The sequence below is a fragment of the Trachurus trachurus genome (assembly GCF_905171665.1).
Source record: "Trachurus trachurus genome assembly, chromosome: 18".
Lineage (NCBI taxonomy): Eukaryota > Metazoa > Chordata > Actinopteri > Carangiformes > Carangidae > Trachurus > Trachurus trachurus.
Genome location: NC_139909.1, coordinates 21,632,613 through 21,659,898, shown reverse-complemented (window position 1 = coordinate 21,659,898; position 27,286 = coordinate 21,632,613). Strand labels below are relative to the sequence as shown.

At 42.3% G+C, this 27,286-nt stretch overlaps 1 protein-coding gene across 1 annotated transcript in view; it reads left to right on the top strand.

Moving 5' to 3' along the window:
* The window catches only part of nrxn2b (neurexin 2b), a gene marked incomplete at its 3' end in the record, with an annotated part of 720,187 nt that overhangs the window by 399,694 nt on the left and 293,207 nt on the right, over nucleotides 1–27,286 (top strand). Inside the window, exon 15 of the mRNA XM_083993168.1 lies at nucleotides 1,910–2,029. Within this exon, the coding sequence (XP_083849294.1) occupies nucleotides 1,910–2,029 (120 nt within the window). The remainder of the gene's footprint in view (nucleotides 1–1,909; nucleotides 2,030–27,286) is intronic.

The window sequence follows — 27,286 nt, the reverse complement described above, 5'->3', positions numbered from 1 at the left end:
ATTTCCAATGCAAATGTGCCCATAATCCGCCTATTACTCCAGGTTTCAACCTTGAATTAACATCAGATTTAATCTAAATACATTTCAGAGGAACATTAATCAAATCATTTTCAGTCTTTCATGGATGAGCTGCTGCTTTTGGTTCCACTCACTTGGTCTTTTAATACAGATATGTGAGGTTTAGGTGTTTTATTACGCTTTTCACACACAATTCTCAAACAATGCTTTATGCATGTTTTAAATATTTATTATCAATGTTAGATAGAATTTTCTTACATTTAGTTATTTACTTTGAATCATGTGTTAATTATGTAAAGACATACAAACCGTATGAACAGATAAACAACCTTGATACGGTTTCAGTGTATGAGGTTCATATGGCGAACACGTGCTGACATAGAACATGCCCTGGCATCTCAATGGAGAATATTAATCCTTCATTTTCATTATTACTTTTTCAAATTTGTAGACTTTTTTTTACATTCTTCTCTGGCCTTGATTTGGTTCAACAACTCGTAGGTTTAATACTGAAGGACATGTTCACCACAATGAGCTGAAGGCTGCTGAAGCTGTTGATACTCAGTTTGATTGAACAGTGTTAGTAGAGTTGGGGCCAGTGACAACATTTTCAAACAGGTTTGATATAAAGTCATTCACAGACCACACTGCTATGATGGATTTGACTCCTTTCACTCCTGAAGTGCATACAGCTTCTTAAAGGGGAACTCATATATAGTTTTGTTTAATCTGTCATGAATAAGAGATTAGAGGTTATGAGGTCCATTTGGATCGCGGTGCACAGAGATCAGAGCTGGGAGAGCTGGCCACCATCTTGCAAAGTGCAGCCAAGAGAGGCAATAAGTGACACGTACAATAGCCAAGCTAATGTGCTGGTGCTAATGGAGATCCAATAAATAAACAATAAACAGTACATTGAAGACAGTGAGCCTCCATTATACCTGTAGCAAGTTCAGCCATTTATCAAACCATCACAATTACTCCAAAGCTGTTTAATTAAAGCAGAAGTAAGCGATCCGGTCGTTTTGGCTAATGCTGCGTTCCAGGCAGGCTTTTGAAACCGTAAATTACAGCTTCAAGTCACAACTTACGACTTTGTAGCGTTCCAGGCATCCCACTCGTGTTTTTCCGACCTGTTTTACCTGTGAAAGTCACTACGTATAACGGCCACTCGTAACTTCCGACCCGTGAACTCGTACCAGATCGAACTGGTATGACTTCACAGGTCGGAAAAACACGAGTTACGAGCTGCCTTGAACGCACCATAACAGTCCTCGTCCCTACGTCGCCACATTCACGGCGTCCCTTGGCTGCACACACAGCCCTTCATGCCGTTCTCTCTCCTCATTGGATAAAAACTGTAGGATACGAGAAATGTTTTCTCCTCGGCTCAGAGCAGAGCAGAGTGACTGACAGACCCGTGTTTCGGTCCAAACACTCCATGTAAGTGATTGCTGTCGGAAGATATAACTATTTAAGACTTATATTAACACAAATATATCACTTACTTCTGCTTTAAGGTAAAAATGTAGCATAGTTAAGATACAAATCCTGCTTTCCTCTTCAAACGCAGAACTCGTTATGTTTATTAACAATATTGTGTTAATTATTGTACAGTGAGTCAAATTGCTTCACATGTGCCATGACGCACTGGTACATGTCGTGAAGTGAAAACATGCAAATAACGTGAGGCGCTTTACTTATTATTTTGCTAAATAGAGATTTTTTTTTTAAATGTATTGATATATGCTGATGCTCAAGAAGGTGGACTGCCAGCGGTAAAGTTTTCCATTTGGTTCAGCTGGAAATTCCACTTTTCTGCTATTCTACCAGAAGATTGTATTGAAAACTAAACTCTTAACCGTTCCCACCGCTGTGCCTGTGCCCTCAGGACCCAGTACCACCTGTACGGAGGAGTCCTGCTACCATCAGGGGGTGTGTCTCCAGCAGTGGGAGGGCTTCACCTGCGACTGCACCATGACGTCCTATGGTGGCTCATTCTGCAATGACCGTAAGTGAAGAGTCTTCAGTTTGCTGCCGTCTTTCAAGTGTGTGTGGCTGCTGGGGGAGTGGATGGTGTTTGTAGGAGGGGAAGCTTCACAGGCCACTTCACTGCTGCTTGTTGAAGTGGCAGTAAGAGACTGGCGTATCATCTCAAAAAACATTTGGAGGAGTGCGGTGTACGTGTTCCAAATGGCGCCTGTCGGTGGGGGCTGATTGCTTGGCTTGTGTTCAGCCCAGCTCGCAGGTTTTTCTTGCGAGCATCACCCGCACAACTTCACACTCCAAGTCTTGGCATGTGAACTGAAACATCTTGAATGCTCAGAGATGCAGTGACCAGGGATGAGGGAATAAAAAAGATGTGTAAATGTTAACACTCTTGCTCCAACTGCTGAAACAATGTGTGAATAAGCGGTGCGTAATGTGCACGTTCCTGTCGTAGCTTAGTCTCACTGAGTCTCTGCAGCAGCAGCAGCACACACACACAAACTTTGGATTGGCTGAGTGGTTGTTGAGAAATCTGAAAGGAAGAGGGAAAGACAGAGACAAAGACTACTCCATTTACAGTCAAATGGCATGTCTCAATTAGTTAAAATCGTTTCAGTCAACAAAATTCCTCCTTAATCACGTTGGTTGGGTAGACATCGTTGGTGCCACCAGCTTCCTCCCAGTGAAACACTCATTTACAGCTCTTTAGGAGACCATTTGTGTGAATCTTCGGGCTCTCAATTAGCGGGAATGGGATGTGCTTCTCTTTTACAGCCTTAATTTGTCATTGAAGCTGATAAGACGGTTGCATTTTTACATACATAAATATCTGGCTCTGACGGCAGCACATTAAAGGCCTCGCACATCTCCCCCCCTCTTCGCTTAGATCCCTTTGTCCATTAATTAGAGATCCTGATAACATATCATTGCACACGTCAAATATCAAAACCACAAGCTGCACCGCGCTGGCGTGCGCTCCGACGCTCCTATTACTGTCGTGTTATTCATAGTAACACCTCAAATTGGACAGATGAGGTCGCCTCGGGGGCAGACTCCCCCCGGCGCCCGAGGGCTCTGATAACGCACGCCACCATGAGAAACGATGATTCAAATCCCGTGTCCTTGTCACGTGGTTCCACCAGCTGGGTGGAACCACCACAGGACCAAATGACGAGTTATTATTTCAAGGGTGTTGTTTATTTTACTGGCTTTAAGTGCCTCTTCCCTTGGTTGACATTATCATTTATTGCAATGATTACGGTTAATGCTCGTACTGAGTGTTGAAGCTCAAGTGTCTCCTTTTTGCATTTATATTGCAATGTACATCACTTTACTCTTGTGTTAGGGTTGCTACTTGCTACTGACCCGTTTTTAGGTTTTTAATGCATAAATTTGTTTATAGCATCAAGACTTTTTGACTTGGTCTGGAACCTTCATTTAAACAAAATAAAAAAATGAAAAATTCACAAAATTCTAAAATTCTCTGGTAAAGATTATGGCAATTGTGTTGTTAGGATCGGTTTTGACCTCGTTATAACGATAAGAACACTAATGAGAGTTAAAACTGTAATCATAAGTGCTAAACCAACCTTTTCATGGATGAGGAAGCCTAATAATGTAACCAAGAGATGAGAAACAAATTGGTTGATAAATAGTTGTTTTTAGTCAGTTTTACAGCGGGTTTAAAGAGGAACTATGCGAGTCCAGCCATGTGCATTTGTTTACAACTAAGACGACGAAAAATCAATACATGGAGCGGTGGATAACGTCACATAACATATACGATGTTACAACGTGTATGCCTGTGTAGTCTTATTTGTCATAAACAAAAGATTACGGGTTACGGAGCGCATTTGTGTGGCAGCAGAGACAAGAGCTGGGACACCGAGGCGGCAGCCAGGTACTACACTGATGTTGCAAGAGACGGCAGGTGGAAGACAGAGAGCCTCCATTCTCACTCCAAACAAGTCACAAGTCATGTCGTTAACTATCACAATTACTCCGGAGCTTTTTAATTAAGGTAAAAATGTAGCATAGCCACAGGAAAAATCCTGCTTCATTCCTCTTTAAGACTCAGGTCAAAACTGACCCCAACACAAGAGATGGTAGCAGAAAGCTGACAAGAGGAAGGTTCAATTGAAGACAAGAGGTATACTGACAAAAAAGGCCCAGGGGTCCACACCAAAAATATTAAAACCAATATTTGAATGGAGGAAGCCTAACAATTTAACCAAGAGAAGAAAAACAAATTGGATGAAAAAAAATGTTTTGTATTTTACAGCTGATTTAAGACACAGGTCCAAACTGACCCTAACATCATAGATGGTAGCAGAAAGCTAACACAAGACAAAGGTTAAGAATAACTTCATGACAAGGGAAAAAAAATCCAAACTCCTATCATGGAGTTGTGTGATGAAAAGTATTCTCTGCAGTTTGTGTGTGTGTGTGCAGCTTGCTGAAACAGAGCATGTGTGCAATTAGCATTCAGCACTCCTCATAGGTTTGATTTAAACAGGGGCAGAGGCAGGGTGACAGGCTAATAGACTTGTTTGCATAAGTCTTTGTTTGCTTATTAAGTGGTGCGCGCCGAGTTAAGCTGTATCACCCTCACCTTTTTCTTTCTGTTTCTCTAAAAAGCGCCTCGTGTTTTCATTTGTGATGGGAGTTTATCTCTCATTGTTGCGCGCCGCTGTCGTCGCCGTGTTAGCTTCGACGGCATAGGACCGGGCATGACAGTAAGTGGCTGATTAGCAAGGTGTTGCTTTGGCTCCTGGAAGACTTAAGCAAGGAGAGGGGCGATAATAATTGCTCTGTCGGCATGACAGCCCTCGCAGAGATAAGCCCAGAGATCCCTCGCTCCTCGAGAGGGGGAGAGAAAATGAAGATGAAGAGAGGAGAGTAGAGGGGTGCTGATTCCTGCAGTGGATTTTTTTCTTCTGTCTATTGGGAGCATTTGCAGGGTTCTTTTTTTTTTTACTGTGCTGGTTTCAAAGATGACAGGTAGAAGTGTGTGGCACCAGGAAGTGCACCGTAGAAGATTGTGTGTCTGGTTTTGTATGAGTGTGTAGAGTGGAGGAGAGGAGCGCACCAGCAGCCTGATCTGATGTAATGTACTGTATAACTGGGAAAAAAAAAAACCTGTCAGTTCCAACTCTCTGTAGACAGACTCACAGTATCAACACCGACACCAGCTCTCTATCCTTCCTCTTTCTGAACACTAGTACTAATATTAAAGTTTTACAGTAATGGGCTGCTAGTTAGACTTCACTCCTCTACTCTTTGTCTTCTGAAACTTGCTCTGTGTTTTCTTGTTTGGGGGAGGGAGGGAGGGAGGCTGCCACACCACAGTTTCACACACCTTCAGTAATTGGACATTTAGTTTAGAGCTCCTTCATACTTTAGGTGCAAATTTGACTGATTGAAAAACAATTGCACCTCTAGGAAAATAAATATTTACTATCACTGTCTAATGAATGTGTGAATGCATTCCAATGTGTGTCAGCCTCCTTCCCGGTGTGCATGCCTACAGTACATGTAGCTGGAGCTGCTTTCTTTTACAGGTTCTTCCTCCCTCCACTGCAGCTGCACATTTTCAGGGCTCAAGCTCGACGACTTCATTTTACGCCATCTTGAAAAACGCCGAACCTTGAGAGCCCACTCCTTTGGCTCCATCTTCTTGTCACCGTCCTCCTTTTCTTCTCTTTCTTCCGTGCCTCTTCGCCACACAAGGCATCTTTCTATCCTTGAGCTCTTTTTTGTTGTTGTTTCGTTTCATCCGTTCTTTCTTTTTTTCTTTACGAATCAACATTTATCAGAAACTGTCAACCTTCAGGGAGTTTTCCTTGAGCCCCGCTCTGAAAGCCAAGGTAGGACTTATTGCATCAGCGAGTGTTTGTAATTTGTTGTGAAACAGGTGCTGGAGCTGTTGCATCATTTCTTTTGTATTTTCTTGACACTCACGCCCCTATCGACACCGTTACACCCTCTTCTTCTCCACAGTAAAACACCATACACCTGTTTCCTGTCATGTGCCCTTGATTTCTCTCCTGTGTATCTGAAATACAACACTTTAAAACTTTTTATTCCCTTTTATTTAAACCCTATAGCTCAGATCCCACCACATAAACAGGTGTCATCTCTTTCATAAAGTCCGTGGACTCCTGATGCTTCAAAAAAAGGAAAGAAAGTGAAATCATGACAAACCAGCCTGCCGTGTCATCATACTCCTTCTATCTGTCACTCAGCAGACACACTCTGAAAGATACAGCGAAAATATAACGCACACATGCCTTTTATCTAACCTTCCACGCACACACTATGCACTGTTTGTTCTCTCTCACACATACATTCATGTGCTTCCCTTTTCATTCGGACAAAAGGAGATGTGGAAATTATTTTAATTTTCCCTTCAAAGAGGACCCATCCAACCTGAACCACCTTTTCATTTTCTCTGAGGAATAAAAAATTAGCGCAATTATTCTCCAAACAGTGTTCAGACTGCAGTTTGTGGGAAGTCGTCCTTGGTGGCCGTGAATAGAGAGGTGGACTTGTGGGTGTGCAGTGGGTGTGTGCGTGTTTGTGTGTGAAGGCTACAATGCTCTAAAGAAGCCACTACAGGTAAATACAGCCACACCAGGAGGCTGTGGATTCACGTGATAAACATTGTTCAATAGAAAAAAAAACGTAAGTCCAATTTCCTCAGTTTAAGCCCAGTCATTTGTTTCACTCTGGGTGGAAAGGTTGTCAAAATTATTGACACCGCAGTTATTATTTATGAAAGCAGATCCACGCTTGAATGGAGGAGATATTACACACACACATACACTCACTGAAAAGGTTCCATTGTGCAGCGTTTTTCAGCATCGATGTTTCATACCAGATAAACTCAAGTCATTTGTCTCTATTGGATTTTTATTAGCTGTTGGACATCAGCCAGTCATGTTTGCCAGCTGAAATATGATGGAGGTGTAGTCCCTGACCACAGCTATCAAAAGTATTTGTGGAATTAAAATATATTTAAATGATGATTTAAGCCCAAGATGAGTCATTATCTCTGTTAGTGCTGGTCTTAATGGAGTTTTAAAGTTCAATATTATGTTTGTGAATGTCCCTTTAAAAAAAATAGTCACCCCATCTTACTGTTTCCCCAGAGGGAAGGACAGCGGACCAAATAAAGTGTGACACGAAGAGACGCTGCTTCTAAAATAGGATTATCATGGTTACCTGGCTGTTGGGTTTGTGGGGCTGATGAGGCGGGGGCCATGCTCAGGGATGGGGATTTCCTTCAGGAGATTTTTAAAGCACACTTCCATGTTCCTCCCGTGTACCATCAAATATTCAGCTATTGTTATTGTTTTATTTATCAGTATTGTTATTGTCTTATGACTTATGACTATTATAAAAGTGGTATTCGCAGTTGGAAACAACATAAGGGAAATACATTTTTCCAAAATATTTCTATACATCCTGCAGTACTGGCTTCGTGAATTGAGCTGTATATTTTCTTACCTCCAGAAATCCCTGTTCAGGAAACAAGTTTTTTTTTTTTTTTGTGCAATTTATTTAGTATCACTTTCATATACAGTTCACAGCAACAATAACAGCAATAGAACTTCAAATCCCACCCCCCTCCCAGACTGAACCCCATAGGCCAACTCTTGCCTTCATCCCTAAGGAAAAAAAAATATAATAATACTACTACTACTACTAATAATAATAATAATAATAAACAATAAATAAATAAATAAATTAATAGAAATAAATTAAAATCATAAGAAGAGAAAGAAAATACAAGGGTTACAGGAAACTTTTAAGACCATGCTGCCCCTCCTGGATTCAAACCTACACATCCCCAAGTTCCACTGGACTGCAGGATTCTTCTTTATACTGGCATTGCTTATTCATGAGCCTCCACCTGACACAGCAGATAAGAACAGACACCACTGAAGAAGCCCGGCAGTCTGATTGGCACTGGGTTTACATTGGAAGCGATCACCATAGCGCGGGGTTAACACCGTTGAATTTCACTCACGGATTAAAGGCGGGCAGCGCACACCGCGAGCTGCCGACTAGCAATGGGGCTGTCGGTATGTTTGTGTATCTGAAGTAATTCAGACGCTCCACTTCCCGGCTGAGACGTTCCTCTATTTTGCTGAAGAGTATTGTTTGAACCTCTTCAGTGACCCCTTCTGTCGGGCAGTTTGTTCTGCACTCTGCACTCCGGAGACACGCCGGGTTTAGCGGAGGGCGGGGCTAATGCACGGAGCGCGACTTGGAGGACGAAGCAGGTGCAAATGAAACCATGGCCTTCCTCCTCTCTATACACATTATATATACCGGAGTTTACGTTCTTAACCTTGGCTGCTACATTTCTTTGTACAAGTTATACAACCTTTTCTTCTGTTTCTGTTCTCATTAGCTGCAGAAACAGCTGGTGTAACGGTGAAAAACGCATCACATTCAACTGGAAGCGGGGGTTGTGGAACATACTGTACACACTATGTTCACGCACAGAGATGCATTTGTGGAACAACACATAACCACACAAAAAAAAGATGCAGTTATACCCTGTTGTGTACACACACACACAGCAGCAGCAGCGAGCGTTTGTTATTCAGCAGCAGCCTGCAGTGATTGACTGGTCTATTTGTCTCTGCGTAGCGTATAAGTGGGCCACTTGGTATTCTGCCTTATTCATCTGGAACCAACTCAGACAGAGATGCTGTGTAAGTGCGTGCCGTACCAGGGCTTTGTTTCTCCCTCGCTCTCTCTCTCCTTCTCTTCTGTTTAAATGAGTGCGAGAGAAAGAGGGAACAAGATGGAGAGCGAACACAGAGGGAGAGAGAAGGGTTGTGCGATTCTCTGTTTAGCCGTGTGTGCGAGCGCAACACACGCATGCATGTGTACAATGACTCCAGCTGCCAGCGCGCGGCGCCGTCAGGCATACTAATTGAGCACAAAAGTACCAGTGTGTTTGCGGCGCCGCCGATTTCAATCTACCTCCTCTGCTAGTCGCTCATCTCTGTGTCTCGTCTCTCTCTGGAAAAGGAAATGAGAATGTGTCGTTTCCAGCACAAAAAAAGCTCAAGTCGGCGGAGAGGCGCTCGATGCATGTGCTGCATGATACGGTGCAGTATGCGTAATGCAATTTCGCAATGCAATTTTGAAGTGTTCCGTGGCAAGATAGACCTGAGTCAGTGTGTGTGCCTTTGAGTGAGCATTGCAATATTGCAAAGCTCCGAGTGGTCAAAAAGACTAGAAAATCCCTTTATAGGTGGCCAATGACATAACTTTGTAGCTCTAAAAAGCCATAACATCAGTAAATAAAAAATAAAAAAATAATAATTTTATTTCATTTATTGTTTATTTGATGAGGACAATACACATTAATAAATAATTGGTGATGCAAACATGACGTCATGTAAATGTGCCGGATTTAACTCAAAGCTAATTTCCATCTGTAGTCCTCACATTTAAAGACGGACAGACATACCATAAAAAAACAGATAACAATAGGAAGCTACCTGCGTGAATATAATAAGAAACAGAATATTAGCACCAGTTACAGCAATAACAAAACAGATAACGACTTGCATAAATATAAGAGAGGGCAGAATACTAGCAGCAGTTATAGCAGTAAGAAATAAGAAAACAGATAACAATGCCATGCAGCGTTGCATGGCATTGTTATCTGCATAAATATAAGAGAAAACAAAATATTATACTGGATCAGTAGGTGCATGTTTTGTCTGGCTCTCTACTTCTTCAGTCCTTCATTAATGTGAGGGCCACAACTCTGAGCGACCCGACAACAGCTCTAAAGGGCCAATTGCGGCTCGCTAAGTGTTGTACTCCTTGCTTTTGCTAGCCTACTGTTAATGCTTGATAAGCTTGATAGGTTTCAGCGGGCGCCGCTCACGCCCCGGCCCCTCTCACCATCCAAACTTTAATGAAGCCTGATCACTGAAGAGCATTCGCTCTCATCCTCTCCGCCGACTCCATAGGTGATCATTTTGCCTGCGTCACTTGAAATGTGGAAAAGGAAGGCAGAAAAAAAAAATCTAATACGACCGCGGGTCTCTTCAGAAGAATGGCCTCGCTATTTCTGTGACGCACTCGCTTTTGGGCTTTAACATTGATTGCCAAGGCGCCTTGCTGTGATGAAGGTCACCCCCGGTTTCATCGTGGACCGGCGCGCGGCGTGGATCAGGACGGTCTTAAGGGGAGGCTTTAGCACCTCTCAGATTCTCATCACCAGCTGAAATCAGCCAGGCAGCAAACTCAGGAGGAATGAGTAAGCAGTGCTGCAGACAAACAAACAGAAAAAAAAATCTCCCCTCAAACCTCCTGATCCAATAAGGCAAATCAACTGTTTTCACGCAAGAGGTCCTCCGCCAGAGAGACAAGCATGGTCACGCATAAAAGCCGAGTCATAGAGGGTGTCTGACTATCTTTTTATTGACTCATATTCTCTATAACTCTCCCCTCTCATTTTTGTTGATTGTTGTTATTCACTCCCCACCCCTCTCCCACCTCCTCCTCCTCCTCTGTGACTTCCATCTTCTCCCTGCACTGTTTGCCAGTCGGGCCCCAAAGAGCTGCTGTCCGGACCTAGCAATTAACCGCCACCTCATTAGGCCAGAAACGCAGTGTGAATCCTGAATAATTACTTGGCTTGCTTTTTTTTTCATGTCCATAAATACACACACACCAGCACCAGCACCCTCTCTATACCTCTCAGTCGCGGGGTGGCTCTAGAAATGAGATGGAGAGAGTGCAGGGAGGTTGCAGCTATCTTCCCATTTGCAGACGGTGTGAGTGAAAGCATGAGTGGAGAAATAAAAAGGCTGGCTGGCTGGGAAGCGGCGGGAAGAAGGCAGCGTGAGTGAGGAAAGAAATAGCGTTTGGGCATGCAAAGGCAATTTTGGCTTCTCCCAAATAGGGCAGTGCTTTAGCCCGCCGGAGTTTAGAAGTCACCGTGTCAAGAGCTTGAAGGGGATTGGCTGATGGCGGGTGGCCACATTCTGTGGTGGTAGGTGAAAAGCTCGACATATGACTTAGTGCTTTTACTATAATAGGCATACTTCTTTTGAAATTTAAAAATACTCAGTGCGAAGTATAGGTTTATAAAATAAGGTGAGACACTCTCACCTACAATAGCAGTAATTGCGAAGTGTAATTTACAACATTCAGTGCTGTTATTTCAGTCATATTTTTAAAACCCCTCAGAGCTAGAATCCTTTAACTTCTGGTTTGTGTGAACACTCTGTTCTTCATCTCTTTTCCCCAAAGTGTCTGTTTGTGTATGAGCCTGGTAGCTTTGGCAGGTAAGCCAGACATCTGCCTGTTTCTTTATCAGGAAAAAAAAAGACTCTTTCTTTTTTTGGTCTGCATTAGCTTTTGTTTTGAACCAATTTTCCACTCTTTGCTTGGTTTTAATTAAAGATTGGAGAAGCTTTTAAACCACAATATGCATTAAAGGACAATTAATGGGCCTTTGTAATTGCTTCGAGACCACTGTAGCCACTCGCAAACATTATCAAAAGCCTATCGCCGTATATGCCGGGATAAAAACAATCGAGGCGGGAGGGATATGTGCGTCTGCGGACTCGGGAAAGAGAACAGAACATAAAAAGAAGGTTAAAAAAACAGGAGAAAACATTTATTTTTCACATGCACTCAGTTCACACATTTCATATTAGTCAATTCCTTTGTTGGTGCTTTGTAAATAGCGGCGTCGCACATCTGCCTTGAGTCAATATTTTGGACCTGATTGAATTCAGTGGTGCAAATACACTCCCAAATACCCCACACACCTCCAGACCGACTCCTGTAAACATGACTATGAGATGTACTTTGCATGCGATGTGTGTCCGTGTGCGTGTCTATCTATTTTGTCTAGTGTTAGCATGACACAGATGGCATTCACAGGCAGGTGCTAAAAGGCCTTCTGCTCTCCCTCTATCACTCTAATCAATTTCCAGCTATTTCTGACTCACGGTCATCAGGGATGGAGGTGTCCATGTATTTCATGAGCTTTACTTCTTCATTTTTACACTCTCTTATAAATCCTGCCAAAATGCAGTATTTCTTATGTTGTGCTCCACCTACTTCTACTATATTGCACTTAGGAGAAGATTTATCTTTATAACTGTTTCAATCGCCATTTTTAGCTTGGAGACAGTAATATGTATGAATAAAATTAAAGACAAGGTCAGGATAGTAGGACGCACACACACAAAAAAAGACATTAGTACCTCAGATGCACTGACTGTGCAGTTTGTAGGCCGTGCCCTATTTTTGTTGCCACAGTACAGTACTTACAGTATGTCAGGCTCATCTTCTCATCTTGGCCGGTATGAATGACAGCTGCAGTCCAAGCAGAAGCAGAGTTTATCATGGGTAGTTGCTGACCAGCTGAAATAGTAGCCACCGCTTTAGGGATAATTATGCTCCTAGAATACATGGAATATTGGATAATACTGTCCACACACAGGATTAGGTGGGAGGAAATACTTCCATGTCACACAGCCAAATTCCCTCACACACACCCTCGCTCTCAGTCTCTCTTGTTCCTAATCACTCTCCTCCAGAGAAACACTTCCACAGCCACACACGTGCATGCCTGCAAACACTCAAGAAGCTCTGCAGAGAAATGCTAGTGTTTCCTTGGGGCATTGGAGAGGAGATAGACCTTTACTCAAGTTGACGTGGTAGATCATCAGGACTGACACATACACACACACACACCTTTACTTGTATTTATCCCTGTGGGGGTTGAGCTGTCAATAAATTGAGCCGACAGTCTCCTCTTCACCTTGTTTTCCTTCTGCTTCCTGTCCTCTTCCTCAACTCCTGTAACTGCCTGTTCTTTCTTCCCTTGTACTGGTCAATGTCTTCTCCACTGCATTTCTCTATACACCCAGGGACACCTGTGTCACTGGTATAGGCCTTTAACATTTAAAGCATGAGAAATTTAAACAAAAGTAGTGATGTTAAATTGATTCTGATCTGTTAAGTCTATTCAAGCCAGTTCCTGTTTTCAGGCTAAAATTTTGGTAATTCTTAAAGTGCATTTTCCAACATGTTATAGAAGGTAAATAAAAAAACATTTTAAACACAAATCATCTTATGTTTTATATCTTTGACCTGAAAGTCAAGAGCGATGGACGACAGATACACTAGATCCAAAGATCACATGACATTTTTAAGTCAAAAACTATGAATAACCACCTTTTTTAACCACTATGTTCCAATTCCAATATTCCAATGTTTTCACTTCCACTTCCACTTTTAAGCTTTATTACAGTTACAACCATTATAACCATTGTGCTTTGTTTTCTGCATGAAACTTGCTGTCTGAGTGATGGAATAACCACTTAGTTGGTCATAGTACAGGTAAAAGAGAAGGGTAGTGGACAGTGGGTTTTGGTGGTAGGGTATAGCTGAGAGAAGAAACTGTATACGTAGTTTGGGACATCACAAAATTGCAGAATTGCTGATGTCCTGAAGACACACTTTCTGAAAAAGACACCAGATTCTCTCCATATTTTTCTGTCAGCCTCTCACTCCTTCCCCATGTTGTAAACTCTGTAAATCTCTTCCTTGTTTGTTCGACAAAACACCAACATCTCGCCTCGTGCCAACAGAGCAATGTGACCTCTGTGTAGAGCCAGTGGAGTCGAACAAATGTCTTCCTATTTTCTTTGTCTTTTGGACTTATGGTAATTACTTCTCCAGATGAATGCAATTGTGATAACACTTCCATAGTGCCTTAACAAAAGTCAGATTAGATCAGAGATGTGGATAAAAGAACAGGCCATTTCCAGCTGGATAACTCAGCAGTGTTTTGCACAGCCGTTCTGTTTCCATGCTTAATTTTACACACCATCCCCACGTTAGAGATGATAATGAAGATGCTGATAAAACAGTTGAAACCCCCACTTATAAATGTGAACAAATGAGGCTGTTCAATTTTTGGTGGCTTCTGATCCAGAAAGACGGACCAATGTACTGACCATTTGTAGAACACTAACACAGTGTGAAGTTCCATGAGCTCTTACAGTACAGTATTATAACCTTGAACAAGAACACCTGTGTAGATACAGATAACCTTAAATGTATTAAAATAAAAAAGGGTTTTCAGAACACACGCTTCATGCAAAGCATCCTGATATTTTCCCTCAACAATATGTCTTTTAAAGGGGAAAAAAAGAAATCAATAGCATGGATGATTACTGCAATTGATTAGGAGGGAAATTTCCACTTAAATCACTACATGTGAGTTCACAGGAGATCATAATACGAGTGAGCTAGCTGCAGTTTGAACAGAAAATTTTCCTGCAGCAAATCCCCAAGTGCACATAATGGTCTCTGTAATGAAACATCCACCCTGTGTCAAATGTCTATTAATTCAACAAGAATGAAATTGATCCATGTTCCATGTAGGTTTTGTAATTGGCCGAGGGCTAATAATGTGTTCTGAAGCAGCACAGTTCATTTCCATGACTGCGTTGGAAGCGGAAAAGCATGTGCGTTGCGTATCTGTGCTCATGTTGAAATTAGAAGTAGCAGCGTGGTGCAGACCGACTCTCACCCCAACACCGGCTGTAATATTTTGAACTCTGCTGGACTGAGAGGACCGCGTACGTACGTCCTCTCCTCTGTCCGCAGACCTGTAATGGAATTTCCCCAAGCGGAAACGCAGTGGCCGTTTTAAAGCGAGCCCCGAATCAGGCCGGCTAACCAGGTGGCTAGTGAAGTGATAAATGACGATGGCAGAAGAGGGCGATAAATCAGGAGTATCCTGCTCTCCCCTTTCCCTAAAGAATTAATATACAGCGAGGTGCGTTTCACTGCGTACATTCAAGCTGTGACATTTTAATAGATCTTTCCCTCCTTTTGCTGATACCCAAACTGTTTTTGGTAAAGCCCTGTGCTGAATTTTATATTGTCTTGGCTTGTTAATACAATGCGTCTAGAGAGAGATCGTATTGATAGTTACTGTAGTATCACAGGCAGCAGGGTATTTATATTTACTGCCGTGATAGATGGCTGCAGTGTAAAATCTAAGCTTCGGTGTAAATGTTCACCTTTTATTAGGACCTTTTTGAGTCTCAATGTTTGGCTTAATGAAGATATGTGGAGACAGTGTTTGTGTGTGAGTGTGTGTTCTATACTAGGATGTGCTTTGTTAAGAGTCTCTCAACATTATCGCTTCATTTCAACGTCTTTGATTCCTGCGCTCCAACGGATGAGGGATGGGGCTGAGTGCAGATGAGAGCAGCCAAGAGACAGAGCAGAGGAGTAGACGGAGGCAGCGGGAGAGCAATGATGCTTTTTTTTTCTTCAAAGCCCCCCCTTGTATACCCCATCCCTCCACACACACACATACTTTACATAGCTATTGAGGGAAAGTTTTACTTTCACAGTAGGAATGTATAATCAAGTCAGCCATCTTTTCTCCCGTCAGCATCTGATGTGAGAGGAGGTTTTGTCTTCCTCTCTTTATTGTATTGCATCCCTGTATTTTTTAAGTTAAATTGTTTTTATATAGTGACTTTATCTGAGGATCTAGCTCAATAATTCACCTGCAGCATCTCACAACTGCAACGTATCAAACATAGATCACTCCACTCTTTCTTCTTCTTCTAAGAGGAAGAAGGGAGTTTTTTCCTTTACTCCCACATATCATATTATCACCTCAGTATTCATATTCCTTTGTCATAGTATCCATATGAACAATTCAAAAACCTAATTATAGAATATCAGATGAACAGCGTTCCTAATTTCCATTTTCAAAATTCAGATTTTATTCCTCTCTGATCTGTATTCTGCTCACGTTTTTGTCATAGTTTCATTTTCCACCACAGGGAATCACACAAGTTTGTGTGATCCCGCTCTGATCTCAGCTTCAGCTTTTTATTTCTTTTTCTTTTTTTTCCGAACAGATTTAGAAATCACTTTAGAGATGTGTTCCCTCTGTATCTGTATCTTTTCACACACAGATGAGTCCACCCCACAGTGCATCTGAGGAGGCCCGGGGATCGATTGAGGCCAGGCATATGAGCATAACAAAGTAGACAAGTGTCCTTGAGCAGAGCAGAAACCACATTAATAACCCTCAGTGATGACAGCCCTCTTCTCTCTGAATGCAGCCATTCTGAAAATACAACTCTGTAATACATGCGTCTGAGCAGATTTGTTACCAGACTCTCATTAGAGAGTCAAGAAACATTTTAATTGTGTTTTGAGATGCTGAGCATGATGAATCAATTCATCATCTTCCTGCTGATCAATCTGTTCTGCATCCTCTCTGTCTGTCACATCACTAAGTACAGATGTATCTATCTGTGTTTTCCGACTGTGGTTTCTTACTGACCACCTAGAAGTAATCCAGAACCTCTTGTCTCCATCCCTTTGCTTGGCACTCTCTGTATTATTAATGGCAAAGCTGTTCTTTGTAAAATAGAGTAGCCTGTAGGACCATAGGCAGGCCTGACAACACATTCCCACTGTAAGAGCCTTTAAAAACACAAGTGGGAGGGAAATGAGAGAAAAAATGACACCATGAAACAAACTGCTGTCTCAACATTAAGGCTACACCTCCCCAAAACACACACACACACACACTCAACCAGAAGCCTTAGCCAGCCCTGGCTAAAACAAACAACACTCCACCCCCCTCTCCTCCACCCCTCACAACTCCAAATGGTGGAAATGTGCTTACAGCAGCAACACTCTTGAATAATTTATTTGCGTTGTGCTTGTCCATGTCTGTAGTCCTTTGTTGTCCTATTTCAGTCTTTTCACTCAGGATTAGCCAGCAGGACTTAAAATCCAGGTGAGTCAGAGACCAGGCTATGAACATACTTTTCTCCAGCAAAGTCAGGTGGATGCAAACACATGATGGGACATCATTTTAAGGAATTCCTCAAACTAATTATAGTACTTTTTAATTCTGCCAGGCAACTTGGAGATGTCATTCATAGCTTCTTCCCTAAATTTGGAAGCTTTCCCCATCTGTTATGTGAATTGGGAAATCTTTGCAGCAGCTTCCTATGACCCATGGTTACATTTTGTCGTCAGGAGACATCTAGTGGCCATTGTGTTTATGACAGGAGCAAAGTAGTGCTGGTAGTAAGAGACAGAGTTAACATCAGTGTTGTGGGTAACAGAGTACTTTAATTACTTTTCTCGTGTAACGTGTAACGTAACCCGTTAGTTTCGTGCGTTGAGCAATCAGTAACTTCGTTTTTTTTTTTTTTTAAGTAATCCGTTACTTTTCGCCGGATAAGGAAAGGAAAATCCCGACTGCAGCCTGCTTTTTGTCAGACAGTAGCTACGGCTAGACTACTGTGCAACCTGCGGATGTGTCAGCCGAGGCGCAGCGCTGTGATGCGTCTGTGCCCTGCTGACCTACGTGTGTGTGTGTTTCAATTCGCCAGCGAAAAGGACATAACGGTAAAATGCACACTGCGTTGGTGATAACCTTCTGTCGACCGCAAAAAATCCACGTCCAATTTAAGGGCCCATAGATCAGCTCCACGTACAGACCTGCTTCTCCAGCAGCAACAGCTCAGCCCGGCTCTCAGTGCTTGCCCGCTTTCAGCAGCTCCCTCTCGGCGAGCGGCAGCTCAGTTCTCCCCTGGTCCAGCCCGGATCTCTACTCCATAGCTGCCGTAGCAGCAGTGTCATACCAGTACATTTAATCGCATTTTTAACTTTTATTACACACAAGGCAGGAAGTTCACGTCTCGCCAGCCTCCCTCCTCTCCACACGTGAGTCCTCCGTTCAGGTTCAAACAGATCGAGCAGTGAAGCCGCTGAGAGGGATTCACGGCAACTACTGAATCCAAAAAAAAGAAAAACCTCTATGTGGCATATTTGACTGTCTTTCCTGTTATTGTTATCCTGTAGAGCTAATTTGATTGGATGACTGATGTTATTCACTGTCAGGACTCGGTGCATTTAAAAGAGGCTGTCTGTCAGTTAAGTTGCAGCATGTGCGAGGCTCGCTGCAAAAGGCTTTTCATTTTTAGTAACGCATGAGTACTCTAACGCGTTACTTTTATTCATAGGTAACGCTGTAACGTAACTGATTACTTTTAATTGATGGTAACGTTGTAACCTAACTACTTTCCAAAGTAACTATACCCAACACTTGAAAGAGGTTGTGGTGGACGGTTGCACAAAACACAGGAGCACCAATCAGGAAAGCAGTGTTCGATTCCCATGTGATATTGGGCATTTTATAAATTGTTATCACTTTGTTATTATTGTAGCCACAACAACACAGATCACCAAATGTCAAGGATTGCGTCCTTTTTCTAAGACATACAGTGTATACTGTATTGAAAAAAACCCATCTGGACAGGCAGAGTGTTTCATAACCCAGGGCAATATTAAAAAATCAGTAACAGCTGGACAAAAAAAACTGTAGGAATCTGGGCAGTGTCACTATTTGACATTGACGTCAACTGTGAAATGTTTTTTTACAGTGTAACATCAGTGCTTCTTCCATCATGGCTGCCAAGAGTGTCACAGCTAGGCCTCCCTGGAGGACGGTCTGATCAAGAAGCCCTCAGAGCGAGCTCTCCCTTCACCTACATGCTCCATGAATGAACAGGCTGGACAATAACAGTCCACCTACCTGGAGGGGAACTGAATTGAGAATCACATGCGGCTATGGGATTAGCCTGAGGCCCGGTTAAATCCCATTGAAACGCTGTGAAAGAAGAGTGAGGAGAGTTTGAATATTTTCTCCCTCTCTTTCCGTCACCCCCCCCTTTCCACCCTCACCCAATCCTCACACCCCCACCACCACCCCATGGTTCCTACAGTTAAATTTAGCTGTCCTGATTCCTATTGTCACCTCTCTACTCTGCCAGGAGCTCCTGCTTTGTCTCCTTCCTCTCTAACCAGCCCCCCCTTTTGATTCATTCGTATTTTCTTCCCGTTACATTTTAACTATTTTGTGTAACCTATCACATTCAGCCTTTTTAACTTATCGTAGATCATGCACAAGATTATTAAGCTGCCCCCCCCTCCCCTCTTGCCCTCAGTAACAACTTTCAGTTGCAATTGCTTAGGGAGAATAAAAGTTTTACTTCTGTGTGTATTCTTTATGGAAAATCATAAAACACTGCTGTTACTCAATAGGAAATATTCTTCTGCTTTCCCTCGATAATTCTGTTTTATGGTGAGCTTTAGTCTCCAATAGATGCCTTACAGACTCCTGAATTTGCCCATCTCCGCTGCCTGCCACAGCTGTAGCTTTGCATGAGTAGTCTGCATACAGGCATTAAGTGTGTTTCGATCTAAAAGCCCATCAGTGCGAGTCTCCCCAGTGTGCACACAAGCTCACGTCCATACCCTCCCACTGCACACACACACACAGAGACACGTACACACAGCCTAATAAATATTGCCTCCCTATTTTGTGTCATTCCACTCCCCGGAGAGAGGCCTGTATCGACAGGCTGCACAGCTTTGCTTGATCAATAGTCTCTTTCTCTACTTTTCTCCTTCTGTCTCAGTCTCTTACTCCCCACCAGTCACATATAGCACATATCTCAGCCGCCTGTTCTTCCTCTGATCTTCCAGCTGAATTGCTTCTGATCTTCAGCATATAGCCAGAAACCACAAAAAAAGCTCTGATCAATCTCATTCGGTTTCATTTTCAATCAATTACCGAGTATCCCGCATGATGTGTGGGAGCTGGCAAGGAAAGCTGGTGAAAGAGGGAGGGCTGGGGGTTAGTAGGGGAGGCCTTCTGCATTTGATTGTATATCACAGAAATGTCCAATGCCAAGGTGCACGGTGCACCTCACCTTCTGATTTGCACAGCCAGGCACCGTCCAGCAACATAATGTGCTGCTGGGTAAAGGCCACGGGGTCGCATGGAACCATTTAAGTGGAGCCAGATTGAATACAGCTGCAGCGCTCCGCTCGCTTATGAATAGTGAATAAAACCTGGAGTCTTTTAGTTACATCCACACACACATTGTGCACATTCTGGGAGATTAGATAGCACCCGGCTTCATACATATTCAAAAAATGTGTTTGTCTTCTTATCTCGTGGTTCATATTGCGTTGTTGATTCAGGGGAATCCATAATTCCCACTGGATTGACTCAATTTTTATAGTTCACGTAGTTATGACTAATACATTTTGCAACTTTCTAATAATGAGAACAACAAAAAATAACTGCAAAATATTCCCCATTTGAATGGACGTCAATATTAGTAAATTTAAATGGAATCGACTCAACAACAAAAAATGTCATTGCCAAGCTCTGGAATGTATCCAGGAAAATAATGATTTGGTATCTAGATTCAGGAATAACAGTGATAATAATAATTACTTATAATACATTTTTATTTTTTATATATAATTATTTGTCTTGCATTTGTGTATTTTGTATTATCAATGTAGTTCTTTAATTTGCTCAATCAGGACAAGTGCAGTTTCCTAAATCAAATGTAAAAGCAAAATGAATGAATAAACACAAAATAAACAAACAAACAAATAAACCAATAACCATAATTATTAACATAATCATCAAAATAAAAGCTTTGTTTGTTTTCTTTGTTGCTTCAATGTGAATTATGTAAATTTGCTAGGTGTGAGCGTATGCAATGTGCTAGGAGCTTTCCATGAACACTCGGTGTCACACTCAACAAATCCACAATAAATACATAATGAAACAAGGAGACATGCATTTCATCAGAGGTTAACACGAGTAACTACCCAGTACAACACTGTTAATGAAAGGCAACGTCTGCAAAAACAATTGAGTGGCCTCATTTTGAACATAGTACATGAATAAAGCAGGGACAAGGCAGTGAGGCGGAGGCCTGCAGGTCCCCCCCGAAGGCCCAGCCACAGCTCGGTGTAAATACACAGCAACAGCAGCAGTGTACCGTGGACTGAGGAATCTGTTTCCTCTGAAGCAAGAAGTCTGTTCCATTCAGAAACTAAAATAGCAGAAACGCCTTAGCCTCCCATTCTCTCCTACCTTTTGAAGCCTTGGCGCGCTGGGAATTGTCTGGACCGCTTTTAAAATGCGTTAGTTGTGTGTTTTGTAAGTTCGATCGCATTTGAATGAGCCCAGGATCAAGATCAGCAGGCTAAAGACACACTTATAACTTATGAAAGGATGGAAGAAAGGGATGCAAAAAGGTACTGTAGGAGATTTAAAAAAAAAAGGAAGAGAAAGAAAAATGTGACTGTGTACAGTTTCAGTGTCTCACTCCCCCCCCACACCCCACACCCCACACCCAACCCATCATCGATGGCATTTGGGGCTGTCAAGGACTGAAAAAGGAAGAAAAAAAAATCCTAACTTCTGATGCCTGGCCTAGCTGCAGTGATAAAATATTGAAGCGCTTTTCAGCTCACAGTGCAGTCACCACTCTTCAGATATTCTGCTTCAAGATAAAAGGCTGACCCCCCTCCCTACCACCACTGCCGCCGCCGCCGCCCCTGCTGCTCCTGCTATACTTCACCTCACTCCTTCTCATCAATTACATTCCCTTTGTCTTACTTGTTCTCTCCCCCCACCTTGTCTCGTGGTGGTTCTTGTCCCGGCTCACATATTTCCCCCATGCCGCTTTGTGTGTGTGTGTATGAGAAAGATAGAGGGGAGTGATAGCCCAAGTATGTATTTTTGTTTGAATGACAACCTAATAAGCAACGACAGTGCTGCTCCAAATCAAATGGATGGTCTGTGTCACATGAGACGGGCTGGGCTCCTCAGTGTGAACATTTATCATACTGTTCACACCGAGGGCTTGAGTACATCTCGGCTGATCTGAGCACACAGACTGTGGTTAACTCTGAGCAGACGTGTGGCTCCAGCCCAAACACTAAGCTACATTCAGAAGAGCGGGTGGGGTGTAGTGTAATATGTCATTAAAATACCCTACAGTTCAGTATAAGACAATACGTGCACGTTGGCTGTTTAAGGGTTAATAAGCCTTTCAAACAAACTGGATACAGTAAAGAAAGTGGTAACACTTTATAATTACACACTATTAAGCATTAGTTAAGCATTAAATACTGAATTCATCATTCATAACACATCAATACTATTATTAGTATGTAGTTTATAAACACAGTTAAAAAAAATTTACTCATTATTGATAACCACTATGTGTATTTAAAGACTACATACTAATGACTTAACTTAATTGTGTGTACTTATTATAAAGTGTTACCAAAAAGGTAGGCTAATACTGTCATGCGGTTTCCCAGGAAACTGGTCAGCAGTCATCACTTTCTACTCCTGGAAAAACCTAATGTGAGATAAGAAGCTGAATTTGTTCAATTTACACACATTGGTGACATGCTGATGGTGTGAACTGCTGCACTGGTGTGAACATCTGGATGCGTACAGATAAAGTAGAGGAGAACCAGTGATATGAGCATGGGCTGGTATTTTTATATTAACAATTATGTATGTAGAAATATGCTTTCTTTTTCAAGAATATCCAAATATAGTTCTTTTTTGATGATTTAAAATGTATAAAACAACACAAATAACACACAACAGCAATACAAGTATTCATACTATAAAAAAAAAAAACTGGACTTAAAGCTGGAAGTAGCTCCTTTGTTCCTGACTGTGTCTTGTTGGCTTCAGTTTATGGACAGGACTGTCATCTGTCATTCTTTGAAATACCTCATGTATGTATGAATTAGTTGCCACATCCAACCACTGGAACCGGTGTTCTCAGTTACACCTCTCTTTTCATCTGACTGACTCTCCACCGTCCTCCTCCTCTTTGTGGCAGTGATTCATCCCAGCAAGTGCAACTGTGAGCGCAGGGAGAGGAGCCAGCGAGGAGCGTATGGTAGCTACAGCTGTCACAAAGACATATCTACAGGGTGGAGGGAGAAAGGCTCGTTTCATTTTCTATTATCTTTGAGTTTGTGTGAACTTTGAAGTCTGATGACAGAGAGAGGTGAGGTGGAGGTCAGTGTCTGGCTTGCGTTGCGCTTTTTCTAAGTTTAGACGTAAAACTCGACCAATAAGCTGCTGATATTTTTATCCCAATACAATGGACATCATGGAGATTTCTAAAAAGGAATTACATTTAGGCATTTTATCACAAAAGTGAACTCTCTTGTGAATGAACTATATACTGCAGACTGTTTCCTGTCAGTCACTGTATTCACTGCCATCTATCTTATCTTGAATAAACTACTATTAGCAAACTCAGGGTGATTTACTTTTTGGAAGAAAACAGCATTTTATATAGACCCAGCCAGACTATCAGGCTTATGTAATAATGAACATGCATTTGCACAACCTAGCTTTCTGTCTTTTCAAAGTCATAATGCCTATGAGATCAGATTCCATTGTGTTCAAAGTGTTCGTCCCATATGGAGCCTCCATCATTAAAAGGTTTGCTGCAGATTCTCCATGTCTGCCATTCTCATGGGATTATGGGATCTCCCTCACACAACATCAGATATTTGCTACGGAAATGTCAATTTGAGTTTGTTGTTTCCACATGATAAGTTACATGAGTATGTGATATATTTTATGCAAATTAAAAGAAGAAATGTGTTGAATACTGGTAAACATCCACTATTGATATTACTGTATGCATCACCCATTCAGTTCAAATGAATGGTAGTGTTGTTAGTCCATGTTTGTTTGTTGTTGTTGTTTTTTAAATCCGCACTAGCACAGGATGAAAGACAGCAAACTGTGTGATTGGAAGTGAGAGACTGACAGGGAGAGAAATGGAATGAAAATAAATGAAATGGAATAAAAAAAAAGTGAGAGGAGATCCACACTGTAGGAGAAGGAAGGAGGAGGAGATTGTTTCCCTGCTTCCTGTGGTCTCCAGCAGCGCAGCAGGACAGAGGAACACAAATCAGCACAATACACACACACACACACACACACACACACACACACACACACACACACACACTCACATGTTCACAGCGGTAGCTGATAACAAGCAGATACAGCTTTTAAACCCTCTCCAACCTGATTCATCACCCAGATTTCCCCCTTTTCCCATTTTATATCACTTATAGCTTCTTCCCTCATTCCCTTATCCTTACTTCAACCTTACTCCTAACTTACTTTTTTTTTCTTACTCTCCTTCACTGCTTGCCATCTTCTCTCCTGTGGCCTCCCCTCCCCCATTCCCTGCTTTTCTATGACTCATTTCCAGCTAACAGTTACCTCCTTTTTTCATCAATCCCCCGCTTCCTCTCCATGCACCATGTTGTTTTTATACCTCCCTTCATTCTCCACTTTTCCTTCTTCCCAATCCTATTCTTACCTCTTCTCCTTCCCTCCTTATCCCCAACTCCCTCCATTATTTCCCTTTCCTCTCTTCCTTTCCTAAATCCTTCTCCCAGTGTTGTTGCCACATTAATAGCACAGAATTTGCAAGCACTCTTACCCCAAAGTCCTTCTAATTTAACACTGCACCACATCCAGCCACAAGGTCTTGTCCAATTATCTGGACAAAAAGAACGAAAAAAAATAGAGTGGGGGGAGTTTTCCCATGGGAGAAATGGCAAGGAAGCAGAAAAGAGGGAGATAAAAAGGAAATTTGTACATCACTCGACTGCTGGTCACATTTAAGCATTGTGAGACTGACCACCGGGTGTACCGGGACAAATCCCGATTGGCCACCACATCAGTAGGCCATCAAAAAGAAAATCCATAAAATGTTTTGCCAGTCTTTTCTGTGTGCCTGTCAGTTGCGGTGCACATGAGAGTGTGCAGTATTCCTGCACATGATTGAATTTCTTTCCAACCCTGCATTTTTATGTGTGTGTGTGTCGGGGGATGTTAAAAGTCAGTGTGGGAAGAGATAAGAAAGAAGAGCAGGTGATCTGAGTTTAAGATGCAGTCTGTACGCTCAGCTCCAAGACTTCACTCGGGCTTTGAACCCTGTCTTTACCCTAGTTTCATGCATAAAGTAGCTCTGTGTGTGTGAGTGTGTGTGCTCGCCTGTGCGTGTGTGTTAATGTGCATTAATGAGCCACACACTCTTTCGCTCCACTGTCTTCATCTTCTTATCACTTCTACTTTGTTTCCGGTATCTGGTAATCAGTGCCCCGTCATGGCCCCCACTATTGTCTTTGGTCTTTTTCTACATGCTCGCCGATAACCTCATTCATCTCTGCTGACTTTTACAAGAAGTCTCGCTATTAACTTGACATCTCTGGAATTTAGATTTTGTTTATGGATTTAATAACAGACAAACATCCAGTCGTAGCATTTTTTCTTATGGGAACAAAGAGAAAATCTTGATTACTTTTTGCTTTGGTTTTAATATACTCCAAATATATGGCTTTATTGACTTTACCTCTCGAAACAACATGTTCTTTGTCTTCTTGTCACTTCTGGTGAGAACTGAATGATCAATCAAAGTGGTATTCTTTAGAGCAGGTTTATAAAGAAAATGTTCAAGTTTAAAGCCCTCTCTTGGCTGGCCAAAGGCCTTTTTAGATGTTGTGATGTGTGTATGCTGTGGGGGATAAAAGAGTGAGCTGCAGCCCCAAAATAAATTTTAGAAACACAATACAGATTGAAGTGTCTAAAACTTTTACCGGAGCAGTAACCTGGATTACTAGTTTGCATGGTGGCCACTGTTTCTATGTGTGCACTCTTAACTGCAAATTATGTCTTTGCAGTTGTGGGTGGAAGAATTATTTGGCTTTTATTAATGGTTTTACAAGCATTTAAAGAACCCGCTTTGAAGCCACACACTAACTGCCAGTGTAACGGAGGGTCCGGCTGAACTCATTCACCCATTAAGGACATGCAAACCCAACTGCCAAGAGGTCAATGACCGCTTGGCATTTGGTTTGCATCGTTGATTGATCGGGAGACCAGGGGTCAAACCCCACCTGGGCCAGTCGGTACCGAAACATAACGCAGAGGGCCAGATAACATTGGTTATACCAGGTTGTTAAATATCATGAGAAAGTGATTTGGTTGTGACCTCAAGTAAAATGTGACTTCATGAAGTTGACCTTTTCACTGACCTCTGGCACCAGCAGCTCCTCCTGCGCCTGCATTTGGCCCTTTCTTTGTAGCATGATTTACTATTGTGTCTTCATTCTCAGAGCGGTTCCTAGGAGGCTTCATTTGTGCATGACAATCAACACTAGATGCAATACAGTGGTAGCAGGATGCCAAGGTCTGCCTGGCAAACAGGTTGTAAATTATTGATAATAGGCCTAAACAAGACTGTTAGTCATTGGCTGAGAAGAGGAGTGTTATTGTGTGTGCTGGCTGGCTTTAGTGCATTCAGTCACTGTGTGGATAATTATTTAAAAGGGAAGAACTTGGAGAAACAAAGACAAAATGGCTGCAGAAATAGAGAGGGATGAGAGTGGAGGGAGGGAAATTGGGTTGTAGACAGCATGTGGAGAGGATGAATTGCATAATTAAAAAAGTAGCCAGTGCATATTGATTGCAGAGATCCAAGGATAGGATTGTGGAGGAATGTCCTGGGAGTGCAGCTGTCCCCAGGCTAGAGTGAGAGATAGCAAGGGCAGGGGGCACGGATAATGAGTTTCTGCAAATGGAAACCGTCGCTCATTTAGCACAAAGTTATCGGTTTCATTTTGATGGAGATGTGCAAGAGCATGAGGACACACATATCAGTGCATTAACCCGCAGAAATGCAAATGCAGATATTGGCATGCCACTGCCATGCAAACATCCGCACAGGCACACACACAACTTGCAAACAAGATTAGTATTCTCATCCTACAAAAGGCACGGAAACCCAAATGCATAGACAAACAGAGACATTTAATTTGTAGATCCTGCGCCCCATGAAACTGTTGGCACACTCTGCCTTTTTTAGGAGGGGGTTCCACAGGCTAAGACCTAAAAAAACAAAACACTAGGTGTGCCTCCCGGGGAGAAAGAGTGGGAGAGAGACAGTGGTTTCCTGTTCGGCTGAGTCAATCTGGCTGGCCACCTCTCCCTGTGTTTGAAGTGTGTTTGTCGACCTACAGCACTAACATCCACGCATGAGTTTAGATTCACCATTGCTGGCAACTGTAAGCAAGTGGATAGAGCACAGTGCAGATAAAGTGTTGTTGAAAGAATAAGATAATCCCAGGGAGACAAAGTTGAGATGTTCTGCTGGAAGTAATGGTCAATCTATAACCAGATAATGAAATGATTTTGTATTTTTGCTCAGGAAAGTGTTTGTGTTTGATTCTATGTAGGCAAGCTATCATTTTGTTCTCTGAAAACAACAGGGCCAAGTCAACGTGGAAA